The sequence below is a fragment of the Sapajus apella genome, unplaced genomic scaffold (assembly GCF_009761245.1).
Source record: "Sapajus apella isolate SASKATOON/1434 unplaced genomic scaffold, GSC_monkey_1.0 scaffold98, whole genome shotgun sequence".
NCBI lineage: Eukaryota > Metazoa > Chordata > Mammalia > Primates > Cebidae > Sapajus > Sapajus apella.
The window spans coordinates 3,266,013-3,284,540 of record NW_022437038.1 but is presented as its reverse complement, the minus strand read 5'-3'; the positions used below and the strand labels follow the sequence as shown (position 1 = coordinate 3,284,540).

The 18,528-nt window shown below is 38.7% G+C and overlaps 1 protein-coding gene across 9 annotated transcripts in view; it reads right to left on the bottom strand.

Annotated features, from left to right (window-relative positions):
- Positions 1-18,528, bottom strand: part of DIAPH2 (diaphanous related formin 2) — a 916,386-nt gene that overhangs the window by 339,291 nt on the left and 558,567 nt on the right. For all 9 annotated transcript variants that reach the window (XM_032257749.1, XM_032257747.1, XM_032257748.1 and 6 more), the window contains one exon: positions 13,219-13,343. In XM_032257749.1, the coding sequence (XP_032113640.1) occupies positions 13,219-13,343 (125 nt within the window). The remainder of the gene's footprint in view (positions 1-13,218; positions 13,344-18,528) is intronic.

Here is an 18,528-nt window from a genome sequence, read left to right as displayed (position 1 = left end):
ACCCCGTCTCTATTAAAAATACAAAAAATTAGCTGGGCATGGTGGTGCGTGCCTGTAATCCCAGCTAATTTTTTGTATTTTTAATAGAGACGGGGTTTCACCATGTTGACCAGGATGGTCTCGATCTCTTGACCTCGTGATCCACCCGCCTCGGCCTCCCAAAGTGCTGGGATTACAGGCTTGAGCCACCGCGCCTGGCCACCCTTTTTCTTAGTAACAGCTCTCACTACTTCCAGCCAGAGGTCTACTTGATGTTTTCTCTGGACATTTTTTCTTTTCTTGAGAAGGATCGGGGTCATGCTGTCACACAGGCTGCAGTGCACTGGCAGGATCTTGGCTTACTGCAAACTCTGCCTCCCGGGTTCAAGTGATTCTTCTGCCTCAGCCTCTTGAGAAGCTGGGAATACAGGCACATGCACACCGCCCCCTCCCCCCCAACCTGGATTATTTTTGTATTTTTAGTAGAGACAGGGTTTCACCATGTTGACCAGGCCGGTCTTCAACTCCTGACCTCAGGTGATTTGGCCACCTCACCCTCCCAAAGTGCTGGGATTACAGGTGTCAGCTATAATGCCTGGCCTACACTTTTTATCTTTATTGACCCTGAGTCTCTGTTTGTGTCTGGACTATAACTCTCCATAAAAATTTCCCCCAAATCTTCAGTAAGTAATCTTCCTTCCACTGCTCTGAACTTCTAAGACACTGTACGTGAACACTCAACACAGACAGAAAACCTCTATTTATATTCTAGGTTTCATTATTTTATAGAATGAAATTCCTATCATGTATATAGCATTTATCATATCCATGTCATCTTATAATCACTTGGGTATGGTGTTGATTCATGTTTTATCATTTTTGTATACCTCGCAGTTTTTTTTTTTTTTTTTTTTTTTTGAGACGGAGTTTCACTCTTGTTACCCAGGCTGGAGTGCAATGGCGCGATCTCGGCTCACCGCAACCTCCACCTCCCGGGTTCAGGCAATTCTTCTGCCTCAGCCTCCTGAGTAGCTTGGGATTACAGGCACGTGCCACCATGCCCAGCTAATTTTTTGTATTTTTAGTAGAGACGGGGTTTCACCATGTTGACCAGGATGGTCTCGATCTCTTGACCTCGTGATCCACCAGCCTCGGCCTCCCAAAGTGCTGGAATTACAGGCGTGAGCCACCGCGCCCAGCCTATACCTCGCAGTCTTAATGCTTTGTACACAAGGCAAATTCTGGCATTAAAGAATGCCTAAATATATGTGCAGGGAAAGGGAACGATAATAAAGAGCAGAAGGCAAACCTGTGTCACATATGTTCTGATATATGAATGTTTAGGCAGATATGTTAGATGACCTAACTCATAAGTGTCATCATATGGCATCTCAACGACTATTACAATTAATTATTTTTAACACACTGAAAATTTAAGCTATTTAACCCAATAATATGGGGATCACTGAGAAAATACAGTAATAAAAAAAATTCTGCCCAGGCGTGGTGCCTCACACTTGTAATCCCAGCACTTTGGGAGGCTGAGATGGGTGGATCACTTGAGGACGGGAGTTTGAGACCAGCCTGAGCAACATGGAGAAATGCCATCTCTACTAAAAATACAAAATTAGCCAAGTGTGGTGGCGCATGCCTGTAATCCCAGCTACTTGAGAGGCTGAGGCAGGAGAATAGCCTGAACCCGGGAGGTGGAGGTTGTGGTGAGCCGAGATCATGCCATTGCACTCCAGCCTGGGCAACAAGAACTCTGTTTCAAAAAAAAAAAAAAAAAAATCTTCTCTGTAAACTTTCAAAAGTCTGTAATATCTATGTTGACTGTTCAGATCTTAAATTATAAATTCCTGTTTAACCTAATCCTAGATTTTTATTTTAGGCAATTTCTTGGAATGCAAAATAATATCACATTTTGGATGATCTATGAGAAAACACAGCAAAATATTTTGTAACTATGACCTTGAAATAAAACGTCTGTAAAAGGCAAATCATGCATTCATTTATTCACCAGACATATTTGAGTCCTACTAAGTGCCAGGCACTGGGAGTAGAAAAGACGATCACTGCCAAACCAACATAGTAAACTTGCACACAGTGAGATTATTTCATTAGGAGTTGAAAGCCATCTCCTCCTTGAAGCTGCCCCAAACCACAATGTCCCCTGCGTTGTTAGCTCCTAATGCATTTATAACAGTACCATATAATTCAGTTTTATTAAACATCATCCTTTTAGCCATGGATTTCTCATATGGATGCACTTGACTACAAGTTAAGCTCCTTTAGAGCCAAGAGAACACTTTGTACTTCATTTTACGCTTCAGTTCCATGGCACCTAGCATCGTGTTAGGGACTACAGTAGCTGCTTAATTAAGATATGCTGGATTGGTACAAACATGGAAATAAACTTATTTGTGAACCTAGAGAAATTGTTGGTACACACAATTCTTACCTAATTATCCATGTTAAGAGAGACAGTTAATTTAAAATAAAGGATAATATACAAGTTGTTCCCATTTGGCTTCGGAATGCATTTCCATATTTAACTTTTCATTTCGGTCTCTTGGTTGGATTGAGAATACATTTCCAACAAAATAATAAAGTTGTAATGTTCATTCCCAACCGTGGCCAAAGCCGGAATGCTGTCCCTTTGCCCAAAAAGGTTTTGGAAAGGCGGTAAGGATTATTGAAAATGCCTACTGCATTTTTAGCCTGTATTATACTCAGCAGTTAAATCACATTGTATGGCTTATTGCTATCTTCTTTCTGTCAGTTTTCTCTCTCTGCCTACATTCTTCCTTGAAAGCAGGAAACATACCTTAATCATCTCATTATTTTTTTTTTGAGGAGGAGTCTTGCTCCCAGGCTGGAGTTCATTGGCGTGATCTCGGCTTACTACAACCTCTGCCTCCTGGGTTCAAGCGATTCTCCTGTCTCAGGCTCCCAAGTAGCTGGGACCACAAGTACGTGCCACCACGCCTGACTAAGTTTTGTATTTTAGTAGAGATGGGGTTTCACCATGTTGGCCAGGCTGGTCTTGAACTCCTGACCTCAGATGATCCACTTACCATAGCCTCCCAAAATGCTGGGATTACAGGCATGAGCCACTGTGCCTAACCCTTTAATCTTATTTTATAGGTGTCATAGCATATAGAATGTCATCATTCATAGAGTATGCAAGAATTTTCACACTCCACTGCTCCATCTCCCTCTTTCCTACCAAAGTGAAAAAAGTAAGGAATCAAAGTTTAACACTGAACATCAGGATACTTCTTGAATAATGAGGTGTTAGCATCCTGCTTACTCTACAGGCATTCACTACATTTTGAAAAATGTGCCCTTTATTGGTTTACATACAAAAAGCAAACTTGGTTAGAACTTAAAAAAATTTTTTTTAAGTTAGATAAAATGAAGTTGGAAAGAAGGAGACAAATGTTTTTTCGTTTTGTTTTTAACAAAGAACATTTTCCTTGGGGGATAGAATGATTTCCTGTTTGTGAGGTTTAGGGCAGAATGATACATAAATGACCACTTTAAATGGTTATTTCATTTTACAAATCATTTTCCATTATACAAGGCATGCTAAAAGTTATTATTATGCCTAATCTTAATAACAACTTATGTGATGTAGACAAGCCAAGTATTATTATTATTATTATTAATTTATTTTTATTTTGAGACAGAGTCTTGCTCTGTTGCACCAGCTGGAGTTCAGTGACATAATCTTGGCTCACTGCAACTTCCGCCTCTTGGGTTCAAACAATTCTCTGCCTCAGCCTCCCAAATAGCTGGGATTACAGGCAGCCGCCACCACACCCAGCTAATTTTTTTTACATTTTTAATAGAGATGGAGTTTTACCATCCTGGTTAGGCTGGTCTTGAACGCCTGACTTCATGATCCACCCGCCTCGGCCTCCCAAAGTGCTGGGATAAAAGGCATGAACCACTGTACCTGGCCCTGTTTTTTTCAGTTTTACGACTGGGTAAACAGTCTTTCCTAAGATCACAGATATCAAGGCTAGAGCTTAACTCTATGGATACCAAGTCCAAATATCTTTTCATTCACACGGATTAAGCAAAAGACTTGACATCTGAAAGAACATTTAACTTTGAAAGTACTTTTATATCTAGGGTCTGAGTCAGGGGTATGATAAAGGCATCCAAAGATTAGTAATTGAACAGAGTTGCTGTATACAAATTTGATAATGCCTTAGCAGATATGAAAAGCTACTTACTAGATATTTGCTTTTGATAAGGTAAACAGGGTTGTTACCGTTACCTCTCAAAACCATTGTCAACTCAGAAACTCATGCCCTTTGTTTCCTCAGACAACATCAGTTTGTAACTAGGTCTTATTCTCCTTACTGATGTTTGTAAAGCTTGCCTATAATGCCTTTTAAAATTTTTCATTGATTTTTCCATTCTTATCATTGGTGAATCACTTAGCTAGAAGAAAGGCAGGGTGCGGTGGCTCACACTTGTAATCCCAGCACTTTGGGAGGCCGAGGCGGGCAGATCACAAGGTCAGGAGTTTGAGACCAGCCTGGCTAATATGGTGAAACCTTGTCTCTGCTAAAAATACAAAAATTAGCCAGGCAGGGTGGTGAGCACCTGTAGTCTCAGCTACTTGGGAGGCTGAGGCAGGAGAATCGCTTGAAACCAGGAGGTGGAGGGTTGCAGTGACCCGAGATCATGCCACTGCATTCTAGCCTGGGTGACAGAGTGAGACTCCATCTCAAAACAAAAACAAAAACAAAAACAAAAACAAAAACAAAACAGAAGAAAAGAACAGGGAATATTCAATGAAAAGGCAAGTTGACTTGCCATACTTTTCATAAGCTATATGTCAAACACATCCTAACTAGGAATAAGTAAACAGACTTCTTTATTCTAGTATGGAAAAGATACTGATATATTTTTCTTCATTATGAAAACAGTACATGATTGAGATTTTGCACAAGAGTATATTACTTGAGGAATTATACTAACATCACTGTTATTACCTGTAAACTGTGTATGCTTAACAAACCACATGTGGCCTTCATAATTGAAAAGTTTTACCAAATTTTAAAACAAAGCAAAGAAAACAAATTCACAGATTCATTGGTATGATATCCAATTTATAATCTTATAAATACCAAAATGGCTTTATATCAATGAATAGACATGTACACATGCTACATGTTCTGTATGTGCATGCACATACAAAAAAGTATTCATATTGGGTAATATATTCTTTCAAGCTTCTTTTTTGTATTATTTCTACTCAATATAAATAAATCCCATAGAAAGGTTTTTTTTTTTTTTTTTTTTGAGACGGAGTTTCACTCATGTTACCCAGGCTGGGGTGCAATGGCGCGATCTTGGCTCACCGCAACCTCCGCCTCCTGGGTTCAGGCAATTCTCCTGCCTCAGCCTCCTGAGTAGCTGGGACTACAGGCACGCACCACCATGCCCAGCTAATTTTTTGTATTTTTAGTAGAGACGGGGTTTCACCATGTTGACCAGGATGGTCTCGATCTCTTGACCTCGTGATCCACCCGCCTTGGCCTCCCAAAGTGCTGGGATTACAGGCTTGAGCCACCGCGCCCGGCCAGAAAGGTTTTTATATATCATAAAATGTAGCTTCTGGTGAGAGTGATTAGAATTCGTCAGGTTGAGGGTGCATTAACTCTTTCAGACAAATTCAGTTCCATTTTATGTTCTGAAAAAGATGATTTCCCAGATGAGTCTCTTGTGGCCTGAAAGGGTTTATGCATCCTTTAACTGAGCAATATATTCTCTTCTCACTATTAGCATCATGCACCAAATGTCTATCAATTCCCTGAACAAAGTTTGAAAAATGTAGCTCATAGTCTAATGTAATTTCAAGCTGAATTTCAAGCAAGGAAAACTCTTCAAAGAGAACATTTTTGTGCTAACAGATCCTTAAAAAATATGCTCCATTCAGACAGGGTCTTAGAATACGATTTCTATCTAGAGTTTGTTAAGACATAATTTTCAATAGCTGCATTTTAAATCAAGACACGATAAAGGAATAACATTTGAAACATGCTAGACTCCTTTCTTCTGTTAAGCTGAGACTACGCCAGAATAACAAGCTAATGTTCTGTTTACTGGCCATAACGTTAAGTTTAATATTAATTATTATATAATAAACTCTAACCTATTTAAATAAACATTTATTAAGCACTTGACTTTCTACAAAGCATTGTTATAGGCTTGTTGTAAAGTACTCAAAATATGAATCAGAATCTGTATCTGAAAAGAGTACATACACCAAAATGCAAAACAGATATGTACAAAAACAGAGTACAGGCAAACCAGCAAGTATAATAATCAAAGTATTAAAATGTTATGAAAATGCAGGGAACAGGGAAATTACTTTTGATTGCTATGATTAGGGAAGGCTTTCTGAAGGAGATGGTACAAGTGAGCGGCTAATTTTTAAATTACGATCCTTTCAAAAAGAACATTTTTTTCCCATTTGCGAGAGATTGAAAAGGAAGCAAAAAAACAGTTTCACAGGGAACAAATGTAGAACTTATCTCAGATTTTCAAACAGGTCTAACTTTGGAGGCAGCACAATACCATGGCTAGAAGCACAAGGTTCAATGTCGGAAAGACCAAAATTGGAATTCTGATCCTCACGAACCACACATATTTCCTATGTGATCTCATGCACATGGTTGAACCTCCATATCCTTCATTTTCTCACATTTAAAATAAGGTTAGTAATAGTACCTACCTCATATTTGTTTAGAGGTCACTGAGGAAAATATATAGACAGATATATAGATAGAGCTATTCCTAGCATAATGGCTGGCATATGACATTCACTAAACAGTGACAAAGACTCTCTCTTGAACCAAATTTTAGGTTCCTTTGAGTTATCCTTTTGACTAGGTCTCATTCTTAGGCTCATTTTTGAGAAGGTCTCATTCCTTGGGCCTGATAGTCCAGTTTTAGCAACAATCCTACTGCGTCAGTTTAGCAAAAATCCTCCACCCTTCATATATGGTCAAATTCCTCATCCTCCACCCTTCATATCTTACTACACTTTCTTGCCTTCAGCAAGAATCCTATCAAGTTGGTTTAGGGGGAATCCCCTTATCTTTGATAATCTTCTAGTAATGTTCCATCCCCTGACTACCACCCTGCTTCTGAGCTATAAATCCCACCTACCTTTGTTGTATCAGAATGCAGCCTCCTAAGGTCTCTCTCCTATTGCAATAGTTTCTTTCTTTTTTTTTTTTTTTTTTTTTTTTGAGACAGAGTCTCGCTCTATCACCAGGCTGGAGTGCAGTGGTGCGATCTCGGCTCACCGCAACCTCCACCTCCCAGGTTCAAGCAATTCTTCTGCCTCAGCCTCCTTAGTAGCTGGCACTACAGGCACGTGCCACCACACCTAGCTGATTTTTGTATTTTTAGTAGAGACGGGGTTTCACCATGTTGGCCAGGATGGTATCGATCTCTTGACCTCATGAACCGCCCGCCTCGGCCTCCCAAAGTGCTGGAATTACAGGCGTGAGCCACCACGCCCAGCCTGCAATAGTTTCTTAATAAAATTTGCCTTTACCACTTTAACTTCCTTCTAGCTCTAATTTTCTTTCATAACAGTTGCTATTATTACTAGTTTATTATTATTATAAATGATTACACCTTCTATTTCAATTCAGTTGAACTAAAAACTCCATTGACCAATACCATTGTCAAGAGAGTATATTTCAAAGAATGCTAACGATCTTTTTTTAAAAAGCAATATTCTCCCCCTCCTTTTTTTTTTTAAGATGGAGTTTTGCTCTTTTTGCCCAGGCTGGAGTTCAATGGCGTGATCTCAGCTCACTATAACCTCTGCCTCCCAGGTTCAAGTGATTCTCCTGCCTCAGCTTCCCAAATAGCTGTGCCACAATGCCAGGCTAATTTTGTATTTTTAGTAGAGATGGGGTTTCACCATGTTTGTCAGGTTGGTCTCGAACTCCTGATCTCAGGTGATCCACCTGCCTCGGCCTCCCAAAGTGCTGGGATTACAGGCATGAGCCACTGCACCTGGCCCCCCTTGTGGTTTTCTAAAATAATTTGCTTTTCAATACATACGTTATCTATATTACTGACCATGCCCTTTTTTAAATCCTGTACCCTCCTCTCCCTGAAGAGTCTCATAAAAAATGTTTGCTTTGAACTTCCTATTTTTCTGCATGAGACAAGCAGGCACTTGGGGGGTAAGGGGACAGTCAGAGGTGAGGAACTTCCCCTCCAGACTAGTCTGCAGTTCTCAGTTTTTCTCTAGGTGCCCCAAAATGACCGGAATTACTACATTCATTAAAAACAAAACAAAAAACTGCTTTGCTCTTGAGGGTCGTTTTAACTTTTATTTTTGTTTTGTCGATTTAATATAACATTTGCTTTACAAAGTGTGGATTATCATCTCCCTAAAACCTGTTACTGGCATGTTCTCAAAGGTGATCAATGTTACTGGTGGTTGAATAATAACTCTGTGAGTTTTTTCATCTACTTAAAAATTATTCTCTTAATAAATAAAAGTGGAATACAATTAACATAATGGCAGGGCACTGAAGACTCCAAATCTGTTTTGAATTATCTGGAAAGGATAATGTGCTTCCTCAGTAACTTGATTTGTAACCACTTCAATGACTTCCCTCATACTATGAGGAAATCCCAGGTGTTGATAGTTAGTTGACAGTGTGTTAATGTCATTAACATTCTGTCAGCTCTTCTTGTCAATGTGTTAATGGTGCCCCTGCTGCTCAGTCACTCTCTGTCCTCAGGTTGGGGAAATGATTTAGCCAGCAGTCAATCAAAAAGCTAAGCTGATTCTGGGCAACAGAGAGCCCTGCCATTGACAAAATCTCTGCAAGTGTATGTGGTAAGGAATTTGTCAACCGGATATAAGCTGTAAGGCCAGCATTGTGGTTGATGTGCTTTTTTAGATAGTTTAAGAAGTTAAGAATGGACCGCAACACATATTTAAAAGTCTAAGAAGCCCTCTTTTAATAATGGGTTTCTTTCCTGTGAGAAAAAGCAAGGATTTGTAAGTAAAAATGATGCTTTGACTTAAAAAAAAATAAGGCATTGGGGTTCAGAACACAATACCTGGAAGTATGCTACCTTGACATGTTGAATACTTTGAGCTGAAGAACACTGGGAGGGCCACAGGAGCAAGAAGGTGTCTCTGAACTTATGCCTCCCTCCTCCTCCTACCTTCCTTTGTCTCCTGAAGCAAGTCATAGAAACTAGAATTCCTCTCACATGAAACAAGCCATAAAACCTAGTTAGATCACTTTCTTAGCTCTCCCCTTCTCCTTCACAGGAGCCAGACATAGTGGCTCATGCCTGTAATCCCCGCACTGCGGGAGGCCAAGGTGTGTGGGTCACTTGAGGTCAGGAGTTTGTGACCAGCCTGGCCAACATAGTGAAACCCTCTCTCTACTAAAAATACAAAATTAGCTGGGTGTGGTGGTGCGTTCCCGTAATCCCAGCTACTCGGGAGGCTGACTCAGGAGAATCACTTGAACCCGGGAGGTGGAGGTTGCAGTGAGCTGAGATCGCACCACAGCACTCTAGCCTGAGTGGAAGTGAGACTCCGTCTCCCTCTCCCCCCAAAAAAGACCTTCATATGGCAGGTGTCTTTTCCCCATACCTGGGGGAAGAATGTCATACAGAGATACAGAAAATAATCTGAACCAGCCTTGATGAGCCCCCCCCCCCCAGTTTATTACCGTTAAATCATATCCTTTTGTCCACCAGTCATACTTCTGCACAACTGCCCATAAGAATACACGATTTTCCCTTGTTTCTTTGGGTCTTCATTTATGGAGGTTGCTGTGTCACATAAAATTCATATTAAATAAATTTGTATGCTTTTTCTCTTGTTAATATTATATTATAGGATGTCAGTCATGAGCCTTGGAATGGGTCAAGAAAGAAAGATTTTCTCTCCTATACCATCTAAGTTTTTCTTTCTTTACTTATTTTTTTGAGACAGAGTCTTACTCTGTCGCCAGGCGCCAGGCTGGAGTGTAGTAGTGCAATCTCGGCTCACTGCAACCTCCGCCTCCCCGGTTCAAGCAATTCTCCTGCCTCAGCCTCCCGAGTAGCTGGGACTACAGGTGCATGCCACCCCGCCCAGCTAATTTTTGTATTTTTAGTAGAGATGGGGTTTCACCATGTTGGCCAGGATGGTCTCGATCTCTTGACCTCGTGATCCACCCGCCTCGGCCTCCCAAAGTGCTGGGATTACTGGCGTGAGCCACTGCGCCTGGCCCCATCTAACTTTTTCTGAGTCAGAACAAGCAATCAATTTTGGGTAGAGAAAGGAAGAGGTGATGAGTTTCTTCTAAAGCCATTGTCCCCTTGGAAACTCCATTCAAAAGAGAGGTTTTCTTTTTTCTTTTTTGGTCTATTTTTTCTGACATTTACTTTAAAAGTTGTGGGTCCTCTCTCCGAAAACTGATTATCCTTTACAGCATGCTCCATAAAGGTGATTCAATGTTACTCACATCTGTGAGATTTATATGAAGAAAATTTTTACAACTGTAAGCACAGCCTACCACTGTTTGACAATATTGTTTTGAAGTACTAAGTAAAATAGGGACTTGGACTAGATAATCTTCATGTCTCTAGCTATAATATTGTGTGATTCAACATACATTTACTGACTGCCTACACTGGGCTAGGTTGTAAGCATTGTGGCGGGCATAATTAACAAACCATACATAATCTCTGCCATGGGGACAGCAAGACAGAGAACACGTAAATGCCAGACTGTCAGCAGCCTGAGGTCAAGTTTTCTATCATCTTGTGTACTTTTCAATTTTCATGCCTGGCAACGTCTAGTATATTGTAAGTGTTCAATCAAAATTGGGAAAGAGTGAGGGTAAATGTAGGGTGCTCCAGGACTTAGCCTGACTTGGAGATTTGAAGATTCAACCCGCATATTCAGTTGCTCTGAGGCCGTCATGCCATTGCTGCTAACTACAGCACTGTTGCTGTTCTGAAGTCCAGAGGCATATGAGTGCTTTTCAGCTTGTGAACTCAGTCCTCAAAGAGAGATTACTGTTTAAGTGGCTAAAGTTACTTTCCATGGAAACTACTCCCATACTTGTGCCCCTAGTTATTCAATTTAAAGGGCCAGTGACTTGAAGCAAAATAATTTATTGGCACTGGATGGAAACATTGGAAAGATCATCTAGTACAAAGGGTCCTATATTAGAAATGGAATCATGGTTCTATTAACAGGATCAAGTATCCCACAATAAAATATCCATCTCTTTTAGAATTGCCAGAAGGGTAAAAAATATATATATTAGGCATCAGAACTCATATATATATACATATACTGATTATGCATTTTGTTTGTCTCTTTCTAGAAGACAGGAACTCTCAATGGGTGACCAAGAAGTCTTTCAAAGGAAGAATAATTTGAGCCACAGTTTTATCATTATAATCCATTAATTCATAGTTTTTAACCAACTCAACTCAATATTCTAATTTTTTCTCTGAAATAAATTGCTGTGTATTTTGTTTCTTTAAAAAATATGATATGCAAAGTAACAGCCCCATACATTTTAATACAGTTTTCAATCCCCTTGTGGACAAACAGTCACACTTTAGTGCCACTTAAATAAAGAATAACAGAATAACCATTCATCTGTAAAATACAGATACAGAAGGCTCTGGATTTTCATTTTAAAGTGCTTAATTACCTGCATAAAGAGAGAAATAAAATAAGGAGTCCAGGCCAAGTTCATGAGGGTTTGAAATTACTTTTTTTTTTCTAAATGAGCAACAAAGACGCAATGTTGCAAGCTGTTGTGTGGCTATAAGCCAACTGTAGAATAAAATGTTCAAAAGAAAAAGGGGATCAGGAATTAAATTCAAATATATGAGGCAAGAACCAAAATCAAAAGGTGAAAAAAAAGGTGGTGTCTCCAGGAACAGAACAATATAACATATTTTTTAAAAAATATAATCAGCAATATAGTGAAACCTTCACATTAAGTATCCCAGTATGGCCAGTAATGCAACCCAAGGTTATTTTTGCGGATTCCCTGCCTCCAATCACTCACAAACTTATGTTGCCAATATCTGTATTCATGAAGGTACTCAGAATCACTAAAGGACCATACAAAACACAGTATTAATTAATGATCGAAAACACTTGAGAGTTAAAACTTTTTTTACATAAATCTAAATTGCCATTCTTAAGTAATTTGAGTTCAGCACTGTAACTTCCAAGTTGGGCAGAAAAGAAAGCATCAGAGAAGAAAAAGGCAACAGATTTAACCTTGAAACAAGGTGACTGCCAAATAGTTGTTGAAGGAATTTACTTATTATCAGATAAAGAATTTACAGTATTTATTCCCTCTAGAGATATAAAATGGTGAATCAATCTGCAGTTCAAGATATTTATTTAAACCCAGAGGAGGGGAATATGGCTTTAACTTCTGAAAGCTAAAATAGAAAATTATAAAAAATCAGCTCTAATGTAGTTTATCTTTAGACACCAGATTTAACATTAAACAATTCAAGCTAAATGCTATTTCTCAAGTTCTCCTTTTATATATTTTTATGATGTATATGAATATACTGCTATAAACTAAAATTTTCAAAAATGTTTATTTAGCAAGCAATGCTTAATGCTATATAGACATCTACTATAATTTATTTAAATATATCATCTACTGATCAATTCATCTATCCATCCATCCATGTATCCATTTATCCTTCACAATCCTTTCAGCCTAGTGATATTAGTTATCCTCTTATTGTCCTTGAAAATGTACACATGCCCTCAGAAAATCTATGCACACGCACACAAAATCTCAGACAAAAAAAAAAAAAAAAAAAAAAAACCTTCTGTTGACTATTTCCTTTACACATTTGGTTACATAAGAACGTTCTGTTTTGTTTCTGTTTAGGTCTCATCAAGCCTCTTAAGACTTACCTTGCATATCCTGTGGCTTTCAAATGGAATTCTTCTTTGAGAAATAGCATTTAAAAAAAATCTAATTGTTTCCTTGCCTACTGGTTGAAAACATCATGAAACAAAATTTATGCTACTAATAGAAAAACAGCATATACACAAATCCATCTTGATGGTGTGAAGAGACTAGTAAATCTAGAACTAACCACACAGTTAGTAAACAGACAGACAGCTAGACATGGAGATTAATAACTAGACAAAATGCTTAAGTAAATAAAGGATATGGTCATCTTTTCCACAAACTTATCGTGTTGACTTTCTGCTTGGGGGAATTTCTTGATGTCACGTTCCAGAAGAACAATTTGTTGTTCCATAGACGCAAGATTGCTCTTGAGAATTTGAGCTGAAACTAAAGAACAATGTGCAAAGGATTTAGAATATTTTACCAGGCGTTCCACAAAACATCTAAAAGGAGGCATTAGCAGTAAAAGTCTGTTTTTTTGTTAAACGTGGGAAATAGTTCCATGAAGTCGACTCACATTTTTCTGAATTACTGCTCATAAAAATTCTACTCTCCATGAAATAAATGAAAATGTGTAATATAATACACCAAATCATCATGTTTAATATGGGAATGTCACCATTTTACTCAGCCATTATTTCAAATGAATACATTTCTATTTAAATTTATTGATGGAATTCCTAATATTTCATTCTTTATAATCTAATTTGAAGATTAAAGAAAAACTAAGGTTCAAAGAGATGTTATTAATTCATGTTCTTAGCTCTATAAATGATTTAAGATTAAATTATATAAAAGGATCAAATATTTTTCTTTTTTTGAAATATCCTGATTTTTATAAACCATAGATTTTACCAATATCTATGGTAAAAGTTCCCATCTCTAGTCCTTTTCAGAGAAATGTGAAAAATAACTGTTGATACAAAAGATCACTTAGAGCAAACGCCAGCAAACACAAATGCACGTACATACCCACAAAGATTCAGCCTGCCCTCAAACACTATCATTAGTTGTTTTAATTACCCCTAACATTCTCTGCACCTTCCTTTTTCTGTCACTGACAACTAATAATTTTAAGTACTGGATTCAATCTGCTCCTAAATACATGCACACTTTTCAGACCTGTCAGGAGATCTTCTTTTCACCTGGTATTTTTTTTTTAACTTGCAACTATTTTATAGATACTCTATTGCTGCAAAATTGCCAATTATGTATGAAGACACTTCTATCAATATCAACAGCATTTGGCAGGATTCTAGTTACAAAGATGAATTAAGTGCTATCATTTGATAAATGGCCTGTAGCATTGGTTTTTAAATCCAGGCCTCTGAAATACTGTTATTTTCATTAAAGGACCATGAAACACAAATATAAAAATACTACAAGTCTTTCTTTTTTTTTTTTTTTTTAAGCAAAGTTAGTCTTATACAGAGACATATCAGCATTACAATGAAAAATTCAAGAGACTGGCAAAATCAACCCCCTGGCAAATTTCAGCCAAACTGTTCAGATACAAATTCATCATGTTGACGGGCACATCTGTATAACTGAATGAGGATAAATCACCTTAAATATACATGGAAGTTCAAGAGGCTAAAAATTAAACACCAACACTAAAGACTATTTTTTTTTCTATTAATCTGTCAGTTTAAATAGCTCTGTCCAATTTAGTTCCATTTGTTTAGATCTGACAAGCTTGGAAATTATTCTTTATTGCAGAAGAGAGTTTTGCCAAAAATTTGCTAATGGTTCACCAATCATTGCTTGCTGTATTTAAAGGATGAGTTTGCTATGGAAGAAGCAATTCTCTCTCTGATTTTAAAATTGAGTTTTTTCACTTACATTTCTCTGGTGTATTCTCCCTAATTATTTAAAAGGTTTCTCCTTCCCCACTTGGTTGATTGAAAAAGTGAAGATAGGTGGGGTGCTGCGGCTTCCATGCCTGTAATCTCAGCACTTTGGGAGGCTGAGGTGGGTCACCTGAGGTCAGGAGTTCAAAACCAGCCTGGCCAATATGGTGAAACCGCATCTCTACTTAAAAAAAAAAAAAAAAAAAAAAAAAAAAAAAAACTAGCGAGGTGTGGTAGCCAGCGCCTATAATCCCAGCTACTCTGGAGATTGAGGCAGGAGAATCCCTCAAACCCAGGAGGTGGAGGCTGCAGTGAGCCAAGATCCTGCCACTGCACTCTGGGCAACAAGAATGAAATTCTGTCTTAAAAAAAAAAGGTGAGGATAAAACATTGACAGTTACTCAGGTTATTTAGGTAACACGGGCATGATGAAGTTCAGCACACATTACCCAAAAATATGGTGCCTTGGCATATTGAGTACTTTAAGCTGAAGAACTTTTAGAAATGACACATGCAGAAAGGACTATCTGATCTTTCCAGGGCGCAGGTATTAAGATCCTCATGTAGGCTATGCATGGTGGCTCACACCTGTAATCCTAGCACTCGGAAAGGACAAGGTGGATAGATTGCTTAAACTCAGGAGCTCAAGACCAGCCTGGACAATATGGCAAAACTCCATCTCTACAAAAAATACAAAAATAGCCAGGCTAACTGACTCACGCCTGTAATTCCAGCAGTTTGAGAGGCTACGGCAGGAGGATCACCTGAGATCAAGAGTTCGAAACCAGCCAGACCAACATGGAGAAACCCTGTCTCTACTAAAAATACAAAAAAATAAGCTGGGTGTGGTGGCACATGTCTGTAATCCCAGTTACTCAGCGAGCTGAGGCAGGAGAATAGCTTGAATATGGGAGGCAGAAGTTGCAGTGAGCCAAGATCCCACCATTGTACTCCAGCCTGGGCAACAAGAGCGAAAGTCCGTTTCAAAAAAAAAAAAAAGCTAGGCTGGCTGTGGTGACTCACACCTGTAATCCCAGGTCTTTGGGAGGCTGAGGCAGGAGGATCACGTGAGCCCAGGAGTTCGAGACCAGTCTGATCAACATAGTTAGACCTTGTCTCTATACCCCCCTCCCCCCAAAAAAATAGGTAGGAGGATCGCTTGAGCCCAGAAACTTGAAGCTGCAATAAGTTATGATGGCATCACTGTATTCCTGCCTAGGTGACCGAGACCCTGCCTTAAATAAATAAATAAGCTGGGTGTGGTGGTTGCGCCTATTCCCAGCTACTGAAGAGGCTGAGGTAGGAGGATTGCTTGAGGTTGGGAGGTTGAGGGTGCAGTGAGTAATGATTGTGTCACTGTTTTCCAGCCTGGGCAACACAGATGGATCCTCTCTCTTTAAAATTGAAAAAAAACAAAACAAAACTTCATGTGAGTGCCTTTTTTTTTTTTTGAAATGGAGTCTAGTAGAGATGGGGTTTCATCATGTTCACTAAAATGGTCTCAATCTCCTGACCTTGAGATCCGCCCGCCTCAGTCTCCCAAAGTGTTGGGATTGCTGGGATTATAGGCGTGAGCCACAGTGCCCAGCCTGAGGCTCACTTTCCTATACATACCCTGAGGAAACTAATATCCCTATTTTTGAAGACAAAGGGACATAGAAATCTGAACAAATAGGTCTTGCTAAATTTCCCCCAGTTTATTATACTTAGCTCATACATTTTCTTCTCCCTATCATATTTTTCCACATCTCTCCATTCTTCATCAAACATACGATGGAAAACACTCAGGTTTAACTGTTTCTTTGGATCTTAATTTCCTTATGAAGTTTCCCTTCCCAAGTTATGTAAAACTTAAATAAATTTGTGTTCCTTTCTTTTGCTAATCTGCCTTTTGGTATAGAGACCCTGGCCAATGAACCTAAAATGGGGGGGAAAAGTTATCTTTTTTCCCTCACATTAGAAATAAACTCATGCTGACTTTCTGTATTACATAAAATGTGCTCAAAGGCTAGGTTTAGGTCACAATAGTAATGCCACTAGTAAAAAGGGGATGCTGATAATGACTTCATCTTCTAATCATTCAATACAAAACTAGCCTAATCAAATCGCTATGCACACAGCATTCTACATATCTCAAATAATAAGTGAGAATATTTTTTTAACCCAGTGAAATTGCTTTTACCCTAAAGTTGCATTCTGAATAAATCAATACGTTTCTGAACATCTGTCCTCCCCAATTTCACATGTATAATCTTCGGTCCTCTATACATCTCTCCACAGCTCTACTCCAAATTCTCTACCATTTCATATGCACTTTCTCTTTGTTCAAGTGATCTTCCACCTATCGCCTCCTGTTTTGAATAAGAATTGTTTTTTGTCTCATATACAGAAATAACAGTCTTCTTTATAAAACTCCAAGCTGCCTAATGGTAAGATCTATATTTAATTTTTTGCTTTTCCCTCAGTACTTATCACTGTGCTCAGTATTTATCACTCAATAAATATTTATTAGATGAATGCATACATTTCAAGAAGTTTTGGTTCACATTTAAATTTATGTCTACTTCCACAATTGAAAGTACAGGGAGAGCTTAGATATAATCAGAATGATTTTAAGTCACCATGCCAATTATTATATAAGTAGAGAAAGTGAGCAGGGAGTTGAAATCTGTCTAACAATATATAGAGGTGGTTCAGGAGATGCTTAGACAAATGGGAAAGTAAGGAACGGGGATAAAGAAAAAAAAAAAGTAAAGGGCATCTTTCTTTATTAGGCTCCTCCATTCTTCCCCTCTAGTGAATTATTTATATTATGCCTGAACAAAAGAGAATAAAATATTGGAGATGTAATAATCTGAGAATTCTAGCTTATAGAGAAATTTATGGCTCATTAAACAATGCCATTATGTAAAGTGTTTATCCTTCAATTGGCGGAATCATGTTATCTTTGGGTTAGAAGTAACATTAAAGGAGATTTGGACCAGCCTCTCAAATTTGAAAAACTCAGGTTACAGAGTATCACAGTCTAAGTCCCTGCAAAACATAGACTCAGTTAAGAGCTGACTTGTTAAGGTCTTGTTGGGTTGAGTGGGATATAGTCCCAGAGAAACAGGAAGGAGGGAGAGACAGCAGATACAAGAGGGTAAACCTTCTCTACTAAAAAAATACAAAAAAATTAGCCAGGTATGGTGGCAGGTCCCTGTGGTCCCAGCTACTTGGGAGGCTGAGGTGGGAGAATCGCTTGAACCTGAGAGGTGGAGGCTGCAGTGAGCTCAGATCATGCCATTACACTCCAGCCTGGGTGACAGAGCGAGACTCTGTCTCAAAAAAAAAAAAAAAAATCCAAAAACCATGCAATAGTCTATATTTCCTTGCCATTTAAAAGTTCATTACGTTGGCCTTCTAGACTTGCCTAAAAGGTAACAGACAAAAAAAAAGTATTAGGAAAGAATTAATATGTGTTTACCTGCCTCATTATTTGCCTTGAATACATTTGCTTCGATCTTAAGAGTTGGGACTTGGGCCGGGCGCGGTGGCTCAAGCCTGTAATCCCAGCACTTTGGGAGGCCGAGGCGGGTGGATCACGAGGTCAAGAGATCGAGACCATCCTGGTCAACATGGTGAAACCCCGTCTCTACTAAAAATACAAAAAAAATTAGCTGGGATTACAGGCATGCGCCACCATGCCCAGCTAATTTTTTTTGTATTTTTAGTAGAGACGG